This window comes from Artemia sp. Qi Xiang Cuo, chromosome 6 (genome assembly GCF_049724085.1).
Source record: "Artemia sp. Qi Xiang Cuo chromosome 6, ASM4972408v1, whole genome shotgun sequence".
Lineage (NCBI taxonomy): Eukaryota > Metazoa > Arthropoda > Branchiopoda > Anostraca > Artemiidae > Artemia > Artemia sp. Qi Xiang Cuo.
This window is the reverse complement of record NC_142799.1, coordinates 14483023-14503160: the sequence shown is the minus strand read 5'-3', so window position 1 is coordinate 14503160 and position 20138 is coordinate 14483023. Positions and strand designations below refer to the sequence as shown.

General features: G+C 36.2%; 1 protein-coding gene across 1 annotated transcript in view; it reads right to left on the bottom strand.

Annotated features, from left to right (window-relative positions):
- PolA1 (DNA polymerase alpha catalytic subunit) overlaps positions 1–20138 on the bottom strand; it is a 104897-nt gene that overhangs the window by 1344 nt on the left and 83415 nt on the right. Inside the window, exons 18-20 of the mRNA XM_089090503.1 lie at positions 17513–17576; positions 9078–9209; positions 5151–5373 (exon numbers count right to left, since the gene is read on the bottom strand). Coding sequence (XP_088946629.1) covers positions 5151–5373; positions 9078–9209; positions 17513–17576 — 419 coding nt within the window. The remainder of the gene's footprint in view (positions 1–5150; positions 5374–9077; positions 9210–17512; positions 17577–20138) is intronic.

Below are 20138 nucleotides of genomic sequence, written 5' to 3'. Positions count from 1 at the left end.
AAGGTATCTGAAAGCTAAGCTAAATATCTAAAGAAAGACAAGTATAGAAGGAGTTTTTGTCATAAATATTAGTTGATCTTCAAGAGGGGGAAGTTTCTTGACAATGCAAGACAGAAAAATAACAAAACATGAAATGCGGGCGAATTATTTTTCAACCAATTTCACTGCCATCTAGAATAGGCGAACAAAGCACGTAAAGTTTTGAAAAAGAATTTGTCTTAGCATAGAACAACAAAGAGAGAAATCTTAACGATGAACAAACAAACTGGACTATGGCCAGTAGAAAGAAACGGTAAAAACTAAAACGACGCGAATATTTCGCCTATATGTAACAAGGAGTCTTCAACGCTGATAAAAAAAAAAAAACGCATAAAAATTAAAGTACACCTAATAATAAAATCCAAAACCAAGAAATGAAAACAACCAATATCAATATTTACAATTGTCGCAACTGATCTTTATAAGTTACAGAAGCTAATAAAGTTGCTTCAATGAGAACACCAAAGCAACAAAACAACAAAGCAGTTATTTGCTTTGGTGTTCTCATCGAGGCAACTCTATTAGCTTCTGTGACCTATAAGATCAGTTGCGATAATTGTAGATATTTATATTGGTTGTTTTCATTTCTTGGTTTTAGATTTTTTTTTTCAAATTACTTCAGTTTTTGTCCTTTTTTTTTATCAGCGTTGAATACGCCTTGTTTTCATACAGGCGAATTATCCGCGTCGTTTTAGTTTTTTTCTTTTATATTTACTTGCCGTAGTCCATTTTGTTTGTTCGTCGTTGAGATTTCTCTCTTTGTTGTTTTTTGTCATGGCTGGCTATTTCGGCTTAAGATCTTTCATTTGTCTAAGTATAAATACTAATTGGACTTCGAGCGAGTGAAGCTTGTTGATAATGCTACCTGTGCAAAAATAAAAAAACAACGAGCAAATTTCTCGTCTCTCGAAAGGAGCCCGTTTAGGATTCTGCTTTTCTTAAGAAGAAGAAGAAAAAGAAGAAATTTCTCAGCCATTTCGCATGGAGAAACAAAGCAGCATATACAGCTACAGTATTATGTTTCAGCATACAGAAACAAACAGCTACAGTATTATGTTTCAGAAACAAACAGCATATACAGCTACAGATTTATAGTATTAAGTTACGGCAGCACAATAAGCAACGTTAACACCTAATAATTTTCTAATCTAGCTGACAGCTTTTCTTTTTCCATATTTATCGCTTCCATGGCGCAGAAGTTATCTGTTTCATTTTAGCATCGATAGATAGAAAACTTCTAATCTTCCCTTTAATGATAAACGCAGCCTATAAGGGACCCTGGCAGCCCCCTAATGGGAGGCACTGGTACCTTGGAGATTCCAAGTTGCACCCCAAAAGAACGTTCCGCAGGTATCGAAGAGTTCACAAAACATATTTTGTAATTGTTTTCTTATGGATGGAAAAAACATACTTCTCGCATAGACGAGACTCACCTGGGCCATAAAAGAGAAGCATAGCTCAAACTCAAATTTATTTATTTATCATTTTCTTTTTTTACAGACAATGGAATTTAGGGGATAATGGAATTTAGCTTATGTTTTCTGAAGTAAGGGCAAATACCAGTAGTGTCAATCTTTTTAGGTTGATTATGGATTTTTAGGATTGTGCCACTAGTTGAGCGCACTTAATCACGCCATATAGGATCATTATTTATTCTTTACCTATGTGTTAAGGTCATTGAAATCAGTCATTGGATTTCATTCCATTTTGTTGCCATGGATATAGACTTATAGGGCATTACATTTTGCATTATATGTTTATCAACCAAAACGTGAGAACAATTTACATAATGTATGGATCGTCCTTTGGGTACAAGCTGGAAGAACTGGAATAATGAACTGAGGACCTGACCGAATCATGATCAGTTCCTCGAACCATCGACACGAACCATCATGAATATTCAAAGATAGAAAACTTATAAATGTTTGATCAAATTGCAAGTTTACTGTCGTTTCATTTGTTTTTGATATATAATTTCAATTCGCAAACTCATATAATTCATATTTTAGCCTTTTCATCGGAAGTATAGATACTTCCATTTCAAGTAAAAAAAAGTGTAATTTCAGTACAAATTTGTCTTAACAGAGCAAAAATTTGGCAGTAAAGCTCCAAATTCTAAAGTTCTAATGCTGTTAAAATTGGAAATGAAACCCGTTATAAAATTATGAAGTATAATCCATTTCTTGCATGAAAATTTTGTTTTTAGCCTATTTCAATTAAGCTAATCCAGGGGTGGGCAAACCTTGGCATCATGGAATAACGAAGCAGTTAAGCATTTGAAAAAGAATTTATCTTAATATCAATTAGAAGTGCACCGTTGTTTCATTGATTCTTGCAATATAATTTAAGTTTATTATTATGTTTTATAATTGCTATTTATTATTATGTTTTTTTTTTGGGGGGGGGGGGTAAGGATGGGTGGTAGTGATTGTAAAGGTAGGGCTTTTTAAAGGGTGGTGTCTACCCGTACAAGTTTATAAACTTCGGATTTGTTGTTAATGTGTTTATTTCTTTTAATAAGACCCCTTTTCTTATTTTCTTCAAATTCATATAACTCATATTTTAGCCTTTCCATTCTTAGCAGTAAAAATACCACCAATTCAAGTGAAATAAAATTCGATGAAATCAAATAAAACTGCATAAATTCAGGGCAAATTTGTCAAATTTGGCAGTACAGTTCCACATCCAAAGGTTCTCTAGCACCTCCAAAACTGGAAATGAAACCCGTACTAAAATCATGCAGCATAATCCACTTGCTGTTTAAAAATATGGAAGTCCGCTTGGTCCAAGTGAAAAATTTGGTCAAAGTAATCAAAGAATTGAAAGACTAATTAGAGTAAAGCCAAGACAGATAGTCTCTGTGAGAGGCAAAGCTGGCATAACTTTTTCAGGGTTGTATAAAAATGATTATTTTTACTTCTGCATGATAGTCTATCATTTTTATCTGGGAAGCCTCATCAAATGTGACGGTAGTATCGAGGGTGAAATTACTACAGGCATTACTTGTGCAGGCAATGCTTTTACCAAATTAAGAATAGTTTGGAAAAACGCTGCACACTCTCTGAAGCTCAAACTCCGACTCCTAAATAGCAACGTCCTATCTGTACTAACGTATGGATGCGAGACATGGGCACTCACGAAAAATCTTGAGAAACGAATACAATGTTTCGAAAATAATTGTCTTCGGCGCCACCTGGGGATCCACTGGTCCGAAAGAATTACGAACGCCACCATACGTGAAAGGACGGAACAACCGCTAATAGTTGAAAAAATCTTAAGTAGTCAATGGCGATATTGGGGTCATATGGTCCGTATGGGCGATGACAGGCTCCCCCATGATGTTTGGTGTTGGGTCCCCATGGTATTAGAAGACGTGGACGACAGAGAACGAAGCTTGGCCGATCCCTAGAGAAAGAGGCTACTTTGGCGAGAAAATCTTTGGAAGAACTGTGGTCTCATGCTCTTCAAAGGTCGTCGTGGAGAGGCACCGTTGTCGCCTTATGGGCCAGACGGTGAGGGAGGAGCTAAGTCTAGGTAAGTCTATCATCCATAGCACAATCTTTCAGCAAATCTTTTCTATTCCCAATTCTACAGCTCTATAAAAAGATATTAAAACACAATTTTTCAACATAAAATTTTTGTCTCCAAAGATTTTTTTTCTCTTGGTAACTAGAAAAAATTACATTTTTTTAGACTAAAATTGAAAGTATGTAGTGGACATGGCATAATTTGAATAAAATTGGAACGCTTAATTAAAAAGAACTAAAAATTCGAGGAAACTCAAAATTAGAGGACTTGCTCCAATCCAGATTGGCAATACTAATTCGGAACGTCCCTCCGTCTCTCTTTGGTTATAGGTTATGCATACATAATAAATTAATCTTGTAATAAAGAACACAGCCTCATACATTATACTAACAAAATCTCACTTGTAAAGCTTCATGCTGTGACCATACTTACTTCTATTTTAGACAACCAATAACAACAACATTATTTATATATAATGATCACAATACCTGTAAAAGAGTATTTAATTGGCAATTGAAAAATTCCTTTTAAAGACTTGATACCCGACACAGATAAAGTTAAATAAAACCGTTTAAAAAATAAGTCGTTGTCTTTTGCGTTTGATAAGACTACAATTAACTAGAATTTCACTGTCAAAGAGCGACTGTTTACACAGATACCTGACGCAGCAATGTATCGCGGCCTAACACTTTTTAAACATCTTTACGAGCGAAATGGATTGTCAATCTGCGGACAACTTGACTGTAGATCAGATGACTCAGAAGATTTGTTTGAATGGACAATTTACGTAGAAATGATCATTTTAGAACTTTTATTGTGATAAGATCATCGCCTGACGATCCACTATTCCTCAGCTTTTTGGCTGCCTTCAGAATTTCATCTTCAGTTGGCAGCTCGATGGTAATACCGAGCTGGTCAGCTGCGGTGATTCAAAAGGGGGCATGATACATTCAAAATTTTCACAGAAGACAGCAAAACTGAAAAATACGCAATGACTTTCTTTTTAATAACGAACAGGTCTTTGTGTATGGAAGGTCTACCCTTTGTCCTCCAAGATAGGACAACGCAATTGGATAATAAGGGCTCCAAATTTTAATAATTTTTTCATTTGAGGAAAGGGTGATATAGTTAACTTTGGAAGAAAAAAAGTAAAAGAGACTTCTAATTATACTAATACCACTAGTAACAAGTCGCTGCAGTCCCAAGCCCCCTGAGATGTACAGAGATGCGCACACTCGCTCCAAATTGTCTATAAAAAAAAAAAAAAAAAAAAAAAAAAAAAAAAAAAACAGATTAGACCAGAGCCCCATTTCCAGGTACTGGGTTTGAAGCGGGTTTGAAGCAGCCCCATGTCGAATGTGTGGTGGCCTGAAGGTGGGGCTCAGACGATCGATCAGTTTTTCGAAGGTAGGGCCATAAACATCGAGTCGTAGTTTGACAAAATTGTAACATAACGCCTTATGAAGTCACGAAATCGAGGGTGAGGATAACAAGCTTATGTTTGTATAGCAAGCAATATGTTCTCCGTACGTAAAAAAAAAAAAAAAAAAAAAAAAAAAAAAAAAAAAAAAAAAAAAACTTACCCTTCATATAAGCAGTCAGTTTTCGGTCTGTTTTGATGGAATCTACCCTGATGTCAAAGCAGTGTTGATAAAACGATATTTGTCGGTATAATTCAGCATCTGAATATTCCTGGGTCATTAGTGCTTTGCTACATGTAGAACAAACAGGATACCCACTACTAAAATTAATTGGAAGTTGTCTTGTTCTTCCACTACAGCTCGGATCTTCGCATATAACATATCCCTAGAATAAATTTTCGGTTCGGCTTATTGAGCAACCAGGAAATAGCCTTTCAGAGACCAATATTAGATCCAATATTTTAATTTTATTTTAAAATATTAGCGTCAAAACACTTGATAGCCTATTGACTTTGTGTAGAGTACTCCCTGAAACAGAAAATACCCTTAAGAGAGAACACTCTCATATGGGTATTCCCTGAAACGCTAAGATATCAGCCTTACAACCCTTGGTTGACTATTTACGTTCTGCGTTCATAAGGGTAATCCCTAAAAGCAAAGACGATCAAATCTTGTGTTTGGAGACTTAATGGCAGGCTGGGCTGGGTGAATATATGCATAACCTACTACAATATACACCAAAAACTTATCAAATATTAATGGCTTTCATTAAATGAATCAATACGTCAAATTATGTATTTGTGAATGTGTAGATCTATGTACTTGGCTAGAAAAAACACTTTTAGTAGTTTCTTCTTTTATTTCTAGCCATGTATATAGGTCTTAACAACTGAAAAAAAAGAAAAAAAAAGAAGCTGATACTTAAGAAAAACTGACTAGCATTTGGTGACAAACGTAAAGGTTTATACAATAGGCTGAATAAATCTATTTGTATCGCCACTATGGAAATATCCGTTACGCGTTCCTCCACAACAGCTTGGTTCTTCACGTATTCCATTGTCGGATACTTAAACGTTATTTTGGGATTTCAGCGTTACCGCACTTGATTGACTATTTACGTTGTGCGTTCATAACGGTACTTTCTAAAAGTACGGATTCATACCAAACCAAATTTAGCTATTGATTATTAGCTACTAAGAAGCTACTTGGATTAAGTCCTTACAAAAAGTGAAAAAAGCACAATAAAAAAAAGAACTTTTTTGAAGGTTTTGTAATCAAATAATTTTTTATGTTTTCTTTCACCTATTTTGCTGTGGTCGGCAATTGGTTATACAGCCGAAATATTCGTATATCTGATTGGCTTACTTGACACTGTCTTAAAAAACTCCTCATTTATTTGAATGGTTTTGTTCTTCTATAATTGAAAGGCAGTGTGGTCGTCTTAGGACTGAGTCAAATTGGCTTTTAAAAATTACTAAAGGAAACAGTTTATGCTTAACAACTTGCATTTCGAGATATAACAATGGCTGGGTAAATATTTGCAAAGGCAATATCAATGTTTACCAGAGAACTTATTTAATCTTATTGGTTTTGTTGAACAACTCAATAGTATACAACTCTACAGATGTGGTTGAAGACTACACTAACGTGGGATCCACCCTATCGAGGGATGATTCGATCACAAAAGAGCTTACATCCCGAATAGCAAAAGCGTCAGCAATTGTTGGGAGGCAGAATAGTATTTGGCGAAAAAACAAATATAAGCCGCCATACTAAAATACGTGATTACAACGCTTCAATCAGCACCGTGCTACTATATGGAGCAGAGACGTGGTCAGCCGCAAAAAAGGTTCTCTACACCGTCGATGTCGTAGAGACCAAATAGCCTCGAAGAATCGAGGGTCTTCACTGGACTGACTTTGTCATTTACCAAACCCCGCAGTCATTTACTTCGCAAACTCCATTCGTGACACAGCTTACCCAGCGCACCGTTTGCTGGTACGGCCACCTCCTTTGTTTGCCCCATGACGCCCCAGCAGGGGCTGTGTTTGACTTCGACCCCACCTTGCACTGATGGAAACGTCCCAGAGGACTCCCCCCTACTAGGTGGAAAGACAAAGGCAATGAAATTCTTGCCTTATCCCACATCCAAGTGGAAGAAAGACACGAGCCTGGCAGGCGTTATGTCAACCTAGAAGCGCCTGGCCTCATCGTTCTGTACATCGTCCTAACAAGAGCCGTAAGTCAAGTAAGTCCTTTATTAAACCAAATGATACGTTCGATTTTGCATTTGAAAATGTGGAAATTTACACACTATGCTACCATAAAAACAAAAAATAAAATAACCACAACTTTTAAAAAACCTATTGATGTCCAAATCTTATATTTTGGTCCAAATATTGCATTTGATGAGATGCAAAAAAATTCTATACATTAGGCTGAACGAATCTACTTACAAAGCAGCTATCAATATATTAGCTAAGCATGTATCTACACGTGTTCAGTTTAAGTTGTTTAGTCAGTCACAAATGATCGAGGCCGTATCCAGGGGCCTCTTACAAGGCTTGAACCCCCGCCCCCGAAATTTTCAAACGACCCGTAAAAAAGTAACAAAAATATATAAAAAAATTCTTTAGGTATTTTGTAAAGTTTGTTGGTACCCCCCCCCCCCACACACACACACTCACAAAAAAAATCTTTGATACGCCCTTGCAAATAATATTAGGAAAGAGGTGAGGCATTTAGCCGTTAAAAATCGTGAACTAGACTTACATTTGAATTCAAGCCATTACCATATATTTCTCTTGCAGTTCTAGGCGGAGACTGAGGAATAGAATTGGTTGATTTTATTTAAAAAATGGGAAAAAATGCTTTATATCTTTGTCTATGATACAAATTTAAATTACAGGCAAAAATTGCGACATTATAGAATTATCCCTGCTTTCCTGAGTTGCATCTTTTTGTTCCTTTTTGTCTAAGTTAGGAGAATCACTTCTTCAGCCACTACTTACGAAACGCGTTAAAAAAGGTGTTTTCAAGCTTCTTCTTTAAAAAAAAGAGGTTACAGATTATTCAAGGAATAAAAAATATGCGTTACAGCATTCCAGAATTAGATTTTATTTTATTGTTTCTTTTTATCTTATCTAGATGGCACAGTTCTTCAGCCAGGACTTAAGAAAAGGGTTTAAAACGTGTCTTGTTTTTTTTTTTTTTTTTTTTTTTTTTTTTTTTTTTTTTGTACATAAGAACTTCAAGAACCTCAGACAAAAATTTAGGTTTAGATTAACTGCTGAAAAGGATAAATCTCTTGTTGTGTTTGTCTTGATTCAAAATTAAAAATATTGGCAAAACGTTGGAGCATTATAGAATTACAGACCCCCAAATAAGCCCAAATTCAAAACGTCAACAATTTATAACACGGAATTTTAGAGAATGGTTTGTTGGGATTTTAAAGGTCTGGATAAATACAAGGGGAATTTTTAGGCAAATATACACAAAATTAGGAAAACCTATGAAGGGACCATTACCCCCCCCCCCCAGTGTGCAAGTGTGGTGTTACCATCCCATTACAATGCATTCCTCATGTAGCTCTAGGTGGAGACTGAGGAATAGTATTGGTGGAAAATTATTTAGAAAAGCGATTTGCTGTGTTTGTCTTGATTAAGAATTTACAATGTTGGCAAAATGTTGTAACTTTACTGGATTACAGCCACCTGTATGAGCCCATGTTCAAAGCGCAAACAATTTATAACATGGAACAAAAAAATATATAAAAGAAGCAAAAAAAATAATTCGTATATTTTTAGGCTAAAATATACAAAATTAGGAGAACGTATGGAGGGACACCCCCCCCCCCCGTCCCCAATCAGCGTGCAGGTATTGTATAGCCTCTGAGATGAAAGGATACCTGGTAAATATAACTATAAAGCAGATGTTAAGTCACATACAGAGGAAAAAGAATACAGATCATAAGAAAATACTGTTCTATTGCAAATACAGAAGAAGAAAAAACTGTTCTATTACAAAACTTAAAAGTAAGATTGTTTAGATAAAACACATGGCGAAAACAAAATTATCAAATGGACCGACCTTGTAATACAGTCCAATATGTTCTCTAATAGAGGATACCAAGAGATTACTTAGATATCCAATATTTAGCAATGGAGAATTGGAACAATCTCGGTTTATACATCGGGAAAGACTGAATTCAGCACCTTCTTCCTAGGAAAGAAGAGGGAACAAAATTAGAAAGTCCCATATTTACTTTTAGCGAGTAAATATGAGAGAGAGAGAGAGAGAGAGAGAGAGAGAGAGAGAGAGAGAGAGAGAGAGAGAGAGAGAGAGAGAGAGAGAGAGAGAGAGAGAGAGAGAGAGAGAAGAGAGAGAGAGAGAGAGAGAGAGAGAGAGAGAGAGAGAGAGAGAGAGAGAGAGAGAGAGAGAGAGAGAGAGAGAGAGAGAGAGAGAGAGAGAGAGAGGGAAAGAGGGAGAGAGAAGAGAGGAAGAGATTTTGTCTTTTTAAACAACCTGGCGAGGTATCTTTGAAATCTCTTAGGGAGGATATCTACCAATATGTTGGGTTATCTGTTTGTAGATATACTTTATATGAGTATTGAAATACTGTTTTCTATATCCTGTGGCAAACACTGAATGAGCTAGGTTATAAAAGATCCTTACAAAAAAATCCATTCAAGAGGATGTCATACAAAAAATACTTTAAAAACGCATCAAAATTTGTTTATATGCATTTTCGTTACGTTTTTACGGGTCGGACAAAAATTTCGAGGATTCAAAACCGGTAGAACCCCCTGGATACGGTCTTGCTAACACGTATTAAGCCAGCCGAGAAGTTAAGTTATGTGTGTAATTTTTGTTTTGGCTTGTCAGGTTTAACTATTCCTAAAAGAAAAAAAAAAAAAAAAAAAAAGGAGAAAAAAAAAAAAACACTTGCAATCGAGAAGATAGGTAAAAGTGCCGTATTACCTTCTCTAAGGCGGCAAGGTTGCTTAACTACTACTACTACTAACAACTCACCGCAGCACCAAGCCACCTGAGGCCAACACAGCTACGCACGCTCCTCCTTCATCCTAATCTATTCAAAGCCTCCGTCTTTACACCCTCCAAGGAAGTTCCCATTTCCTTTAAATCTTTCTTTATGAAGTCCCCCCACCCTAGACGAGGACGACCTGCTTTCTGTTTAGCCCTAGACGGTTTGCCGAAAAGAACAATCTTCGGAAATCTGTCGTCCTTCATCCGCACAACGTTCCCTAGCCATATCAACCTTTCTTTCAATTATTTGAAAAAAACTACGTTTTCTAAAGAGTTAAAGAGGCTGAGTTACAAGGTCGAACCTTAAAACGTACAGGGATTAGGAGGCACAGTTGGGGCTGCCGCCCCCAAACCCCCGCTTTCGCAGCCTTTAAATAAAAAAGTTTTTTAAACTGAAAGTAAGGAGCGACATTAAATCTTAAAACGAACAGAAATTATTCCGTATATGAAAGAGGCTGTGCCCTCCTCAACGCCTCGCTCTTTACGCTAAAGTTTTTATTGTTTAAAAAAAGAGTTGTGAGAAAGTCAAACTTTAGCGTAAAGAGCGAGGCGTTGAGGAGGGCACAGCCTCTTTCATATACGGAATAATTTCTGTTCGTTTTAAGATTTAATGTCGCTCCTTACTTTCAGTTTAAAAAACTTTTTTTTTATTTAAAGGCTGCGAAAGCGGGGGTTTGGGGGCGGCAGTCCCCCAACTGTGCCTCCTAATCCCTGTACGTTTTAAGGTTCGACCTTGTAACTCAGCCTCTTTAACTCTTTAGAAAACGTAGTTTTTTTCAAATAATTTCTGCACGTTTTTGTACAGTTTATTACTTATTATTGCTTGACTAACTGTTAGATGATTGTGTATTATTCTTTTCTTTCTCGACAGGGTGTTTTAAGGGTCGACCTTGTAACTCATTTTTTTTAACTCTTTAGAAAACATAATTTTTTTCAAATAATTTAAAAAAGAAACTGAATTTTTTTTTTTAAATTTAATTCAGTATATAAAAAATTTGATCTATCGGTGAATCGAACTCGGGTTTTCCGCCTGACACCCAGAAGTCTCACCGCTACACTAAAGAGACATAATTGTAATTGTTTTTTAGTGAGGTGATGAATCTTTTTGACGCAAGCAAAACTTGATATTTGGTTTTTGGAAAACAGGGAAGAAGTGATCAGATTGAGCTGATATTTCGAGGATAAGCTTCCAGGCCCCAGGAAAGCTTATCCTCTAAATTTCAGCCTGATCAGACAAAGTTAAAGGGGGGTTGTGGTGGGAAAAATTAACATGGGCTAATATAGAAAAACAAGGTTTTTCGTAAATGTAAATTCGGGGGATAATTTTTTCGGTCTGAAAATATCAAAAGGCCCTAACAGGTCGAATTCTGCTTCGAATGAGTCCTCATTCAACCGGATCCGTTGCCAACTGTGGCCTGTAGGCGTGGCTAAGGAAAAAAAGAAATGATGAATTTTAAGTGGCTATATTTGGTTTTTTGAAAACAGGGAAGGAGTGATCGGATTGAGCTAAAATTTCGAGGATAAGCTCCTGGGCCCTAGGAAACCTTAACCTCTAAATTTCAGCCCAATCAGACAACGTTAAAGGGGGGCTGTGGTGGGAGGACCCAAACTTCCGGCCCAGTTTACCCCATGAAGATAAAGTCGGAGGAGGATGAAATTTTGCAAGTTTCTTAGTTTGAGCTTGGGCTACAAAATGCGATTACCGCCGTCTCTCTGCGACCTCTAGGACCTGAAATCGCTTAACATTGTGGTGGGTCGCCTCTTTATAGAGGCACAAGTGTGCCTCCTTGATATAGCCCTAGAGAGCGGTATTAAACCACATTTTCCGTACAGCCTGCTGCTTAGAATACGGTCAGTCATCAGGGTACCCAGAACAATTCTTAGGCAATTTCTCTGGCAAACATCTTGCAAATCTTCATCCGCTTTCTGAAGCACCCATGCTTCAGAGTCATATTTGACTACTGTCATCACTGTAGTTTCCAATATTCTAATCTTGATTTGGAGACTTATCTTCCTATTCTTCCAAACTTTTTTTAATTGTGAAAAAACACCCTGAGCCTTGGCTATTCTACTTTTAACATCTTCACTGCTCCCACCATCTTTACTAATAATACTACCAAGGTAAGTGAAGCTGCCCACTTGATCAATCTTTTCCTTACCCAACGTCGCCTTTTCATCTTGACTTATTCCTAGCCTCAATGAATTAGTCTTCTTAACATAAATTTTCAAACCTATTCTAGCACCCTGAAATCGCAAGACCTCTTAAAGTTCATTCATTTTGCTCACACTTTCCTCTAGGATGCTTAAATAATCAGCATAATCTAAGTCCACGAGACTGTTTCCTTCCCATTTGATTCCCTGGTACCACATTGCCTTTCCTTTGAGCCTTAATACAAAGTCAATCAAAATAATCCATAGAAAAGGGGATAGAAAACAACCGTGCTTAACTCCTGATTTAATAAGAAGCAGCTGCTAACCTCATTTCCTACCTTAACCGCAGCAGTGTTATTCTCGTACATAGCACTAATCACTTTAATCTATTTGTCTGGTTTACCATACAAGGATAAAACCTTTGCTAAAGCTCTTCTATCAACAGAATCGAAGACTTGCTCATAATCTATAAAACTAAGGACCAAAGGTGTTTGAGAACTCAGGCACTTCTCAATTATTAACCTAAGAGTGAAAATTTGGTCGACGCATCCTCTACCTTTTCTAAAACCGCCCTGTTCTTCTCTTAAAACTTTGTCTACGGCATCTCTCAGTCTAAAAAGTATCATATTACTAAGTATTTTGCTACCTACAGAGACTAGACTAATGCCTCGATAATTACCACACTCACTTTTATCACCTTTCTTATAAAGTGGCTTAATTAAGGTTTTCCTAAAATCATTTGGTTCTTCCCCTTTTTCAAAAATCATATTTATAATCTTCAGTAACTTATTTCTAACCTCAGAGTAGCAAATTCTCAAAATGTTCTGCCCATCGCTCTTTAATTCTTTCCTTACCGCTAATTGTGGCCCCATTCCTATCTTTAACTGGGCCAAGTCCGGATTGACTACTCCCTCCCAATTTATTGATATGCCAGTACAATATTTTACTACTATGCCGTCTAGCTGCATCTTCCAGATCCTCGGCAATTTTATCCATGGCCTCCACTTCACACCTCCTTAGTTCATATTTTAATACTTTCTCCACTTTTTTTACTCTCCTTTTGTGTTCATATGATCTATCACTCACATAATCCTTGTACAAGTCCTTTCTCCTTTCTATAAAAAATAAAGCTTTTTCACTAATATTCTTAGCTGCAGTCCTAGATTTCTTCCCTACGACACCATCAGCAACTTCACAAATTAATTTCTAAAATTATTCCAACTACCTTCGACATTATCAAATTTTAAACTCTTGAATTCAGTATTCAATTGTCCCTGGAAAGTTTCTCTCAAATTCTCATCCTGGAGGTTGCTTAAGGTTCTGTCATAATCACCCATCTTTGAAAGTTATGTGTAAATTTTGTACTATTAGGTTTTTATTCAAATAGATGGCCATTTTTGAACTATTTTTATTAATTCAACACTTTTTGTTTCAGAGAAAATAAATCACAGCTGAGGTTTAACAATACAAGGTCTACAGCAAGAATAATTCAGCAAAAAATGTAATAAATGACTTTAGAAAAATTTGAATTTTTCAGTTAGAAAATCTGAAAAAAGAAGCCTCACAAAATAAGGTCCTTCTATCAAGATAAAAAATTAAGTTAACTAACTCAAAGGTAACTGAGTAATAGCCTACAAGGTTAGCTTAACCTCAAAAATGAGTACTGAGCAAAAAACAATAAAAGTTTTCACCAACATTCGCAATTGTCATAATAATTCAGCGTCAGTTCCATTAGACTCCATGCGTACAAAACAGAGGAAAAGAAAGCAGAAATGAGCCAATAAACACAAGATTGGAGAAGAGAGAATAATTACATTCATCAAACAGTTTGAAGATTTCTTTTGCATGCGGGGTAGCAACGGTGAGTTCAACATAATCTCTTGCTAATTCTAAGGCTGCAATCAGTTTTTTTTTTCCGTTACGAACAGTTTTGCGTAGAATACTTTGAAATTTTACTTTCCTGCAAGTTAGCGATTTTACTCTATTTAGCATTAAATATAGCACTTAATATTTACAATTTTCATTCTTCTAATACAAATTTTGACATCTATCCGAAATATCTAATCCGAATGTTTCTAAAAGTATTTTTCTTTTACAGTTTTATCTATGAAAACTTGTAATTACATTCCCATCGAAATTTTTTATTCTGAATCCAAAAACAGAATCAGAATTTTCCCTCTCTTATAGTTACCACGCCATGCAGGTTCTAAGTATGCTAGACCCGATGATTATAACTGCAACTTATAGACCTTATCATACATCTACATTGATCTGCGATAAAGTGGCTATTTTCAAAGGTATTTCCACTCTGTATCATATCTAACGTAAGAGTTTAGCCGGGAGAAAAATTAGATCTAATATCCTAAGATGCTGGAGCTATCTCCTTAACGAATCCATTTTGCCTCTGCTCATGTCGTACATCAGACCAGTCAGGGAATATGCATGCCCCCTTTTTGCCGGTGCTTCAGAAAACTATATCGCTCCCTTCCAGCGTGCCGAAAATCGAGCTGCTCGTGCAGGAACTTCCGGAAACCCTGACACCAAACTCTTGCAATCGATTAAAGATCGTTTGGGCGCGGCAACTTTGTCGGTCTTTTACTAATATGTGCTTTCCTCTCCATAAGAGGAGTTATCAAAGCTCGTCCCTGAAAGAGCAATACCTGTAGGGTGACTGGTCAAAACACAGTTCAGTATCAATTGCAGGGTAGACCAAGTTAGGGATACCTAAAGATGAGCTTCACCCGACGATCCGTCGCCATCTGGAATAATCTCCAAGTAGAGGTAATCCCTGAAAATCCCTTAATTGGAGCAATCAAGCTAAGGTAAAACAAGTACATAAAATGAGGAAATGAAAACAAAATAATTAAAATGAAATGGAATGTACAACAAATACATAAAATGAGGAAATGAATAATGAAAACAAAACACAATGAGGAAAAGCCAAAATATATTGTGGAATTCCTCAAGGAACCTTATTGGGACCACTTTTATTTCTAGTCATGATTAACGATATTGGTAAGGTCTTCTCCCAAAGGTGGAAATACGTGGATGACTTGTCGATCCTCGAAGTATGTCACATGAATATTAAAAGTGACCCCTTGAAATTCTAACCCACATTTCGGATGAAGCTAAGAACCTAAATAGGAAAGTAAATTCCACTAAATCAAATATAATGACGGTAAATTTCTTGAAATCTATTCCCGCATTCCTTGACCCTTTCCCCCCAAATATTTCTGTGTCTTCCTTTAAATTACTTGGGGTTACAATTTCCTGTAATTTAAAGTGGGATATTCACGTGAAAGATATTGTCCGTAGAGCTAATTCGTCCATGTCTCTCCTTAAGCTCTTGAATAAATTTAACGTCCCCTCATCCCATTCTTTAAGAATTTATGCTTCCTTTGTCCACCCGCATCTTGAATATGCTTGTCCAGTTTGGCATCCTGGCATCTCCCGTGATGAATCAGATAAAATTGAATCTATTCGAAAAAGAGCCCTTAGAATAATTTTTAAAGAAACTTTGGTACCATATTCACTCCTTCTAAAGAAGGCCAAGCTGGAAACTCTTGAGCACAGGAGAGGAACGCTGTGCCTCCGTTTTGCAAAAAATACAATAATAAACCCTCGCACGGAATACATTTTCCCCAAAAGACACTCCCCATCCAGACACCGCCTGCCACGTACTGTTTCTCAACCCGTCCCTATCTTGTCCCCCATCCGTTGATACCCATGTACTGGTACTGGTGATACCCATGCTTGTGTCCGTTTGGTTCTTCCGTTCCCTCCCCTTTTTATATACTCTCTTTTAAACCTTTTTAACACTATTTTTTCTCAATTTTTTTTTTTGGTTTTGTTTTAGTTTGTGTCTTTTTAACTTTCTTACATTTGACACTTTTTGTTTTTTAGACTAATGAATGGCTTTGCCTTTCTGATATTGTTGTTTTTTGGCACTGTTCAGCCAGTTTTTTAGTTGTTGTGCTATTTCTATGTTTTTTTTTATTATATGACCCCGAAATGCGAATTCGGCCCTTCGGGGCTTGTGATAGTCATTTTTTGAAATAAATATCTTATCTTAAGACTAGGAGCGTATCGTCAGTGTTGATGGAGCCACTGCAGTAAAAAAAAAAGAATTAGCCATAAGAAGAAAGAATAAACGCATCAACACCTCAAACTAACGCCGCAAACAACAATGCCACGGCTATTACTGACAGCACATGACAGTATAAACCAACTAAGGTCAGAACAGAATTGAAAAACCAAATCAGTTCTATGACTGCATTTACCTTAATGGTCACTACTATGTGAGGGTGAAGCACTTGGGATAGGCAAGTTTGAGCCCCAGTCCCTAGAGTTTCTAGAGACAGCTTCATCCTCATAAACAATAAAAACTCTACCTCAAGAGGATTCTACACATAATTCAACGAAAAAAAAAAGGAACAAACAATTGTTAAAAGAAACTGCAAAAGTTGAAAAAAAATATATGATTTGAATACGGTTTTATAATAATTAAAAGAACAACACTAAAATTGTGCTTCTTTATCTCAGGTACGGAAGAAAAAAAATTGCATAAATGTAGGGCAAATTAACCGATTTTTGGATTAACTGTAAGTATAATGTTTTAAACAAAGAGGCTGGGATTTTCAGGATTCCAGCCGATTCTTTAAAATTTTAATCGCCTTACTTTGTAATTTTTCAAAATACTCTTACCCTAATTACTTTCTCCTCTCCACTCTTGCAGTTTACACAAGAACTTCACCCCAAAGAGAGATGCAAAAGTCAGCAAACATAGCCGTTAAAATCTACATTGCCTAGAAAATTACTTGGAAAGGCATTCATAAAGGCAGAATCAAACGCAACACACCATTTACAGTAACACACGGCCGATTTGGAACGTAATTAACCAGAAACCTTGCACATCACAGCATTTACAAAGGCAGAATCAGTTGCTACACCCTAAAATGTAGAACTGATACGTAAAACACACAACGGCAATAGAAATTGAGTGCTGAATAGTACCCCTCCCCCTTCTCCTGTCACCTTCCCCATTTTCAATTTATATTCCTTTTCGGAGCTTTCGTCTGCTGAATTTATATGGAACTTGATTATCAAAGAATTAAATATTAACAGAAGGTCAAACTTGATAAAGTTAAATTCTTTTTATTAAAGACTGAGTTTTTCTTACTGATTAGGTCGACATAACTACTTGACTAAACGGAACTAAGGCGTTTATAAATATATGGCAAAAAGGGAAACAATTTAATCAATGTTCTAGCGACAAATCAAATATTAAATTTAGACATGCAAATTTGAAAAGCAAAAGAAAAACTTACTACAATTCTGTAAACTCCATCAACGATATTTTCCGTTTCGCAGCTGTTACATTTGAATTGCAACCTAGAAAAAAAAACCAAAAAACAGAAGAATATTACTCTTTCAATAAAATATTGTGCAAAGAAAGATACAAAATCGTCCAATTGCACTTCCTGGCTGAAATACCACAGAACGGAGATCAGCACCGCCAGTCTGGACCTTAAGGGCCTAGTGTCGTCATACTTACATACAACTATAATATAACTGAAGTTAGACACAGAACCTACAGCTGGGAGGGATTTTTACTTGATAAAAACAAATTCTTTAGATAGTTTGAATTAAACATGCCAATAAATTTGGGAAAATTAAAAATTTTTGCGGGGGAACTCGAGAAACCTCGCCCCCTGTGTACGTCCCTACATAAGAACCTTTATTATATTTTATATAAGTTTTTTAAAGTTTAAAAAACTTTTAAAAATGCATAAGAAATTCGTTTATATTCATTTTTGTTACGTTTTTAACAGTCGGACAAACATTACGAGGTGAGGGTCAAATCCCCTACCCCTCCCCCTGGATATAAAATCGTCCTATTGCACTTCCTGGCTGAAATACCACAAAACGGAGATCAGCACCGCCGGTTTGGACCTTGAGGGTCTAGTGCCGTCATACTTAAATACAACTATAATATAACTGAAGTTAGACACAGAAGCCACTGCTGGGATGAATTTTTTTTTTTGTCCACACACACCACCCCCAACCACCCCAATATTTGTACGAATTTTACAGTATTCCCTGTATTTTTTATACAATTCTATATTTTTAGAGGGTGGATATTCGGAAGAAACTCGCCCTCTCCCTCCTAAAAAGGTGATCTCCCCTGATTTCAGTTAATGACACTGAATTTTCCCAATTTAAACCTTCCATGCTTTAGAAGTAATAATAGCTTTAAAGAGCCCCAGAGATAAGATCCTATTGTTTTTGTTCCCAGCATATTGTGTAACTTCACTCCTTGAATTGAAACTTATAATACATTTGTTCAATCTTAGACCGTTTCGCCTATCATTTAATGTTTTAAACCAAATATTTCTTAGTTTGGAAGAAACTTGTTGGCAATCACGAATCAAGCTAGCAATGCTTGTAGTGCTAGCAAGATAACAGTGTTTGTAATATATTTGATGGCTACTCGATCAAAGTCGTATGTAAGTACTCGAGTCTATTGAGATTCATTGTTTGAAACTCCTCCAACGATTTAAATTGCTAGATGTCAAACAAGTCAGTTGAGAAAGATAAGTTCAATCCACGTCTCCTAAAAGAAGCTGCTGAAACCATCGCCGAACCACTCTCCCGATTATTCAAAGTCTCCCTATGTACCAAGGAAGTGCCAAGAGATTGAAAAACAGCATTTTCACCCCCTCTGTTTAAAAAGGGAAATAATGCCAGAGCAGAAAACCACCTTCCCAAAAGTATAACTCAGGGCAAGCCTGATAAATACGAGAAAGCTAGCAATGCTGGTAGCGCTAGCAATCTCGATCAAAGCTATATGTAAGTACTTGATCCAAATTTCTTGGCACTGCTCCAGCGTATCTAAAATAAAAATAGTGGGAGAGACTGTAGTGGGAGAGATCTTGCCATTTTAGCACAATTTTAACAACCCTGAGCACGTGCTACAGGGCTACACATAATAAAACAGTGCTAAAACAGTACTTTCATGCCATTTTAGCACTATTTTAGCAAACTTGAGCCCGTGCTATAGTGCTACACATAATAATATAGTGCTAAAATAATACTTTCTTGCCATTTTAGCACTATTTTTGCAACCCTGAGCACGTGCTACACATTATAAAATAGTGCTAAAATAGCACTTTCTTGCTACAGGTGGCAACCCTACATGGACATTTAAAATCCATTAAAGCTTAAAGAAATATATTCTAGATGCTAGAAAAACTTCAAGTAATGAATTAACAGATGCATTAAACTTAATGACTGGACTGGGCAAAGGGCTAGCAGCATATTAGGCATTTTTTATTTGTCCGGCAACGCAAAACGCATTAGAAGTAAAAGACATAGTATCGTGTTTTTAATGATATTTCAGTGGCAAAACCAGAAATATTGTTTTCAATAGCATAACAGTTGCATTGCTGTATGTATAAGCCAGACAGTTAAATAAAATAATATATGATTGTGGCACAAAAAAGGGACAAAAATGAATTTTAACCAGAATAAATTCAATTTTGCAAGTGAAAGTTAACAGCATTCAATTATTTTGAAAAATAACAATACAGTACGTAACAGCATGCCTAGGATATATGGAATTCAACGCTGAAATAATAGCTCATTTTCCCCATTTTCTAAAAAAGGCTTCCCCCTAAAAAAAAAAAAAAAAAAAAAAAAAAAAAAAAAAAAAAAAAAAAAACTTTACACCTGAAAAGAAAGTAACATAAAAAGAGTAAGCTTGCTTTCTATATTTCTTTCATCGCTGATAAAAGCTACATAGAAGCAGCCTTGCAATTCTAACAAACATGCAGAAAATAAGTGAAGACGTTCGGAAGGGAGATATACCCGTGCCACAGTTAAATTTTACAAAACAGTTAACAAAGAACCCGGAGAATACTTTCCAAAAGATATTTCTTCATCATTTCTTTTTGT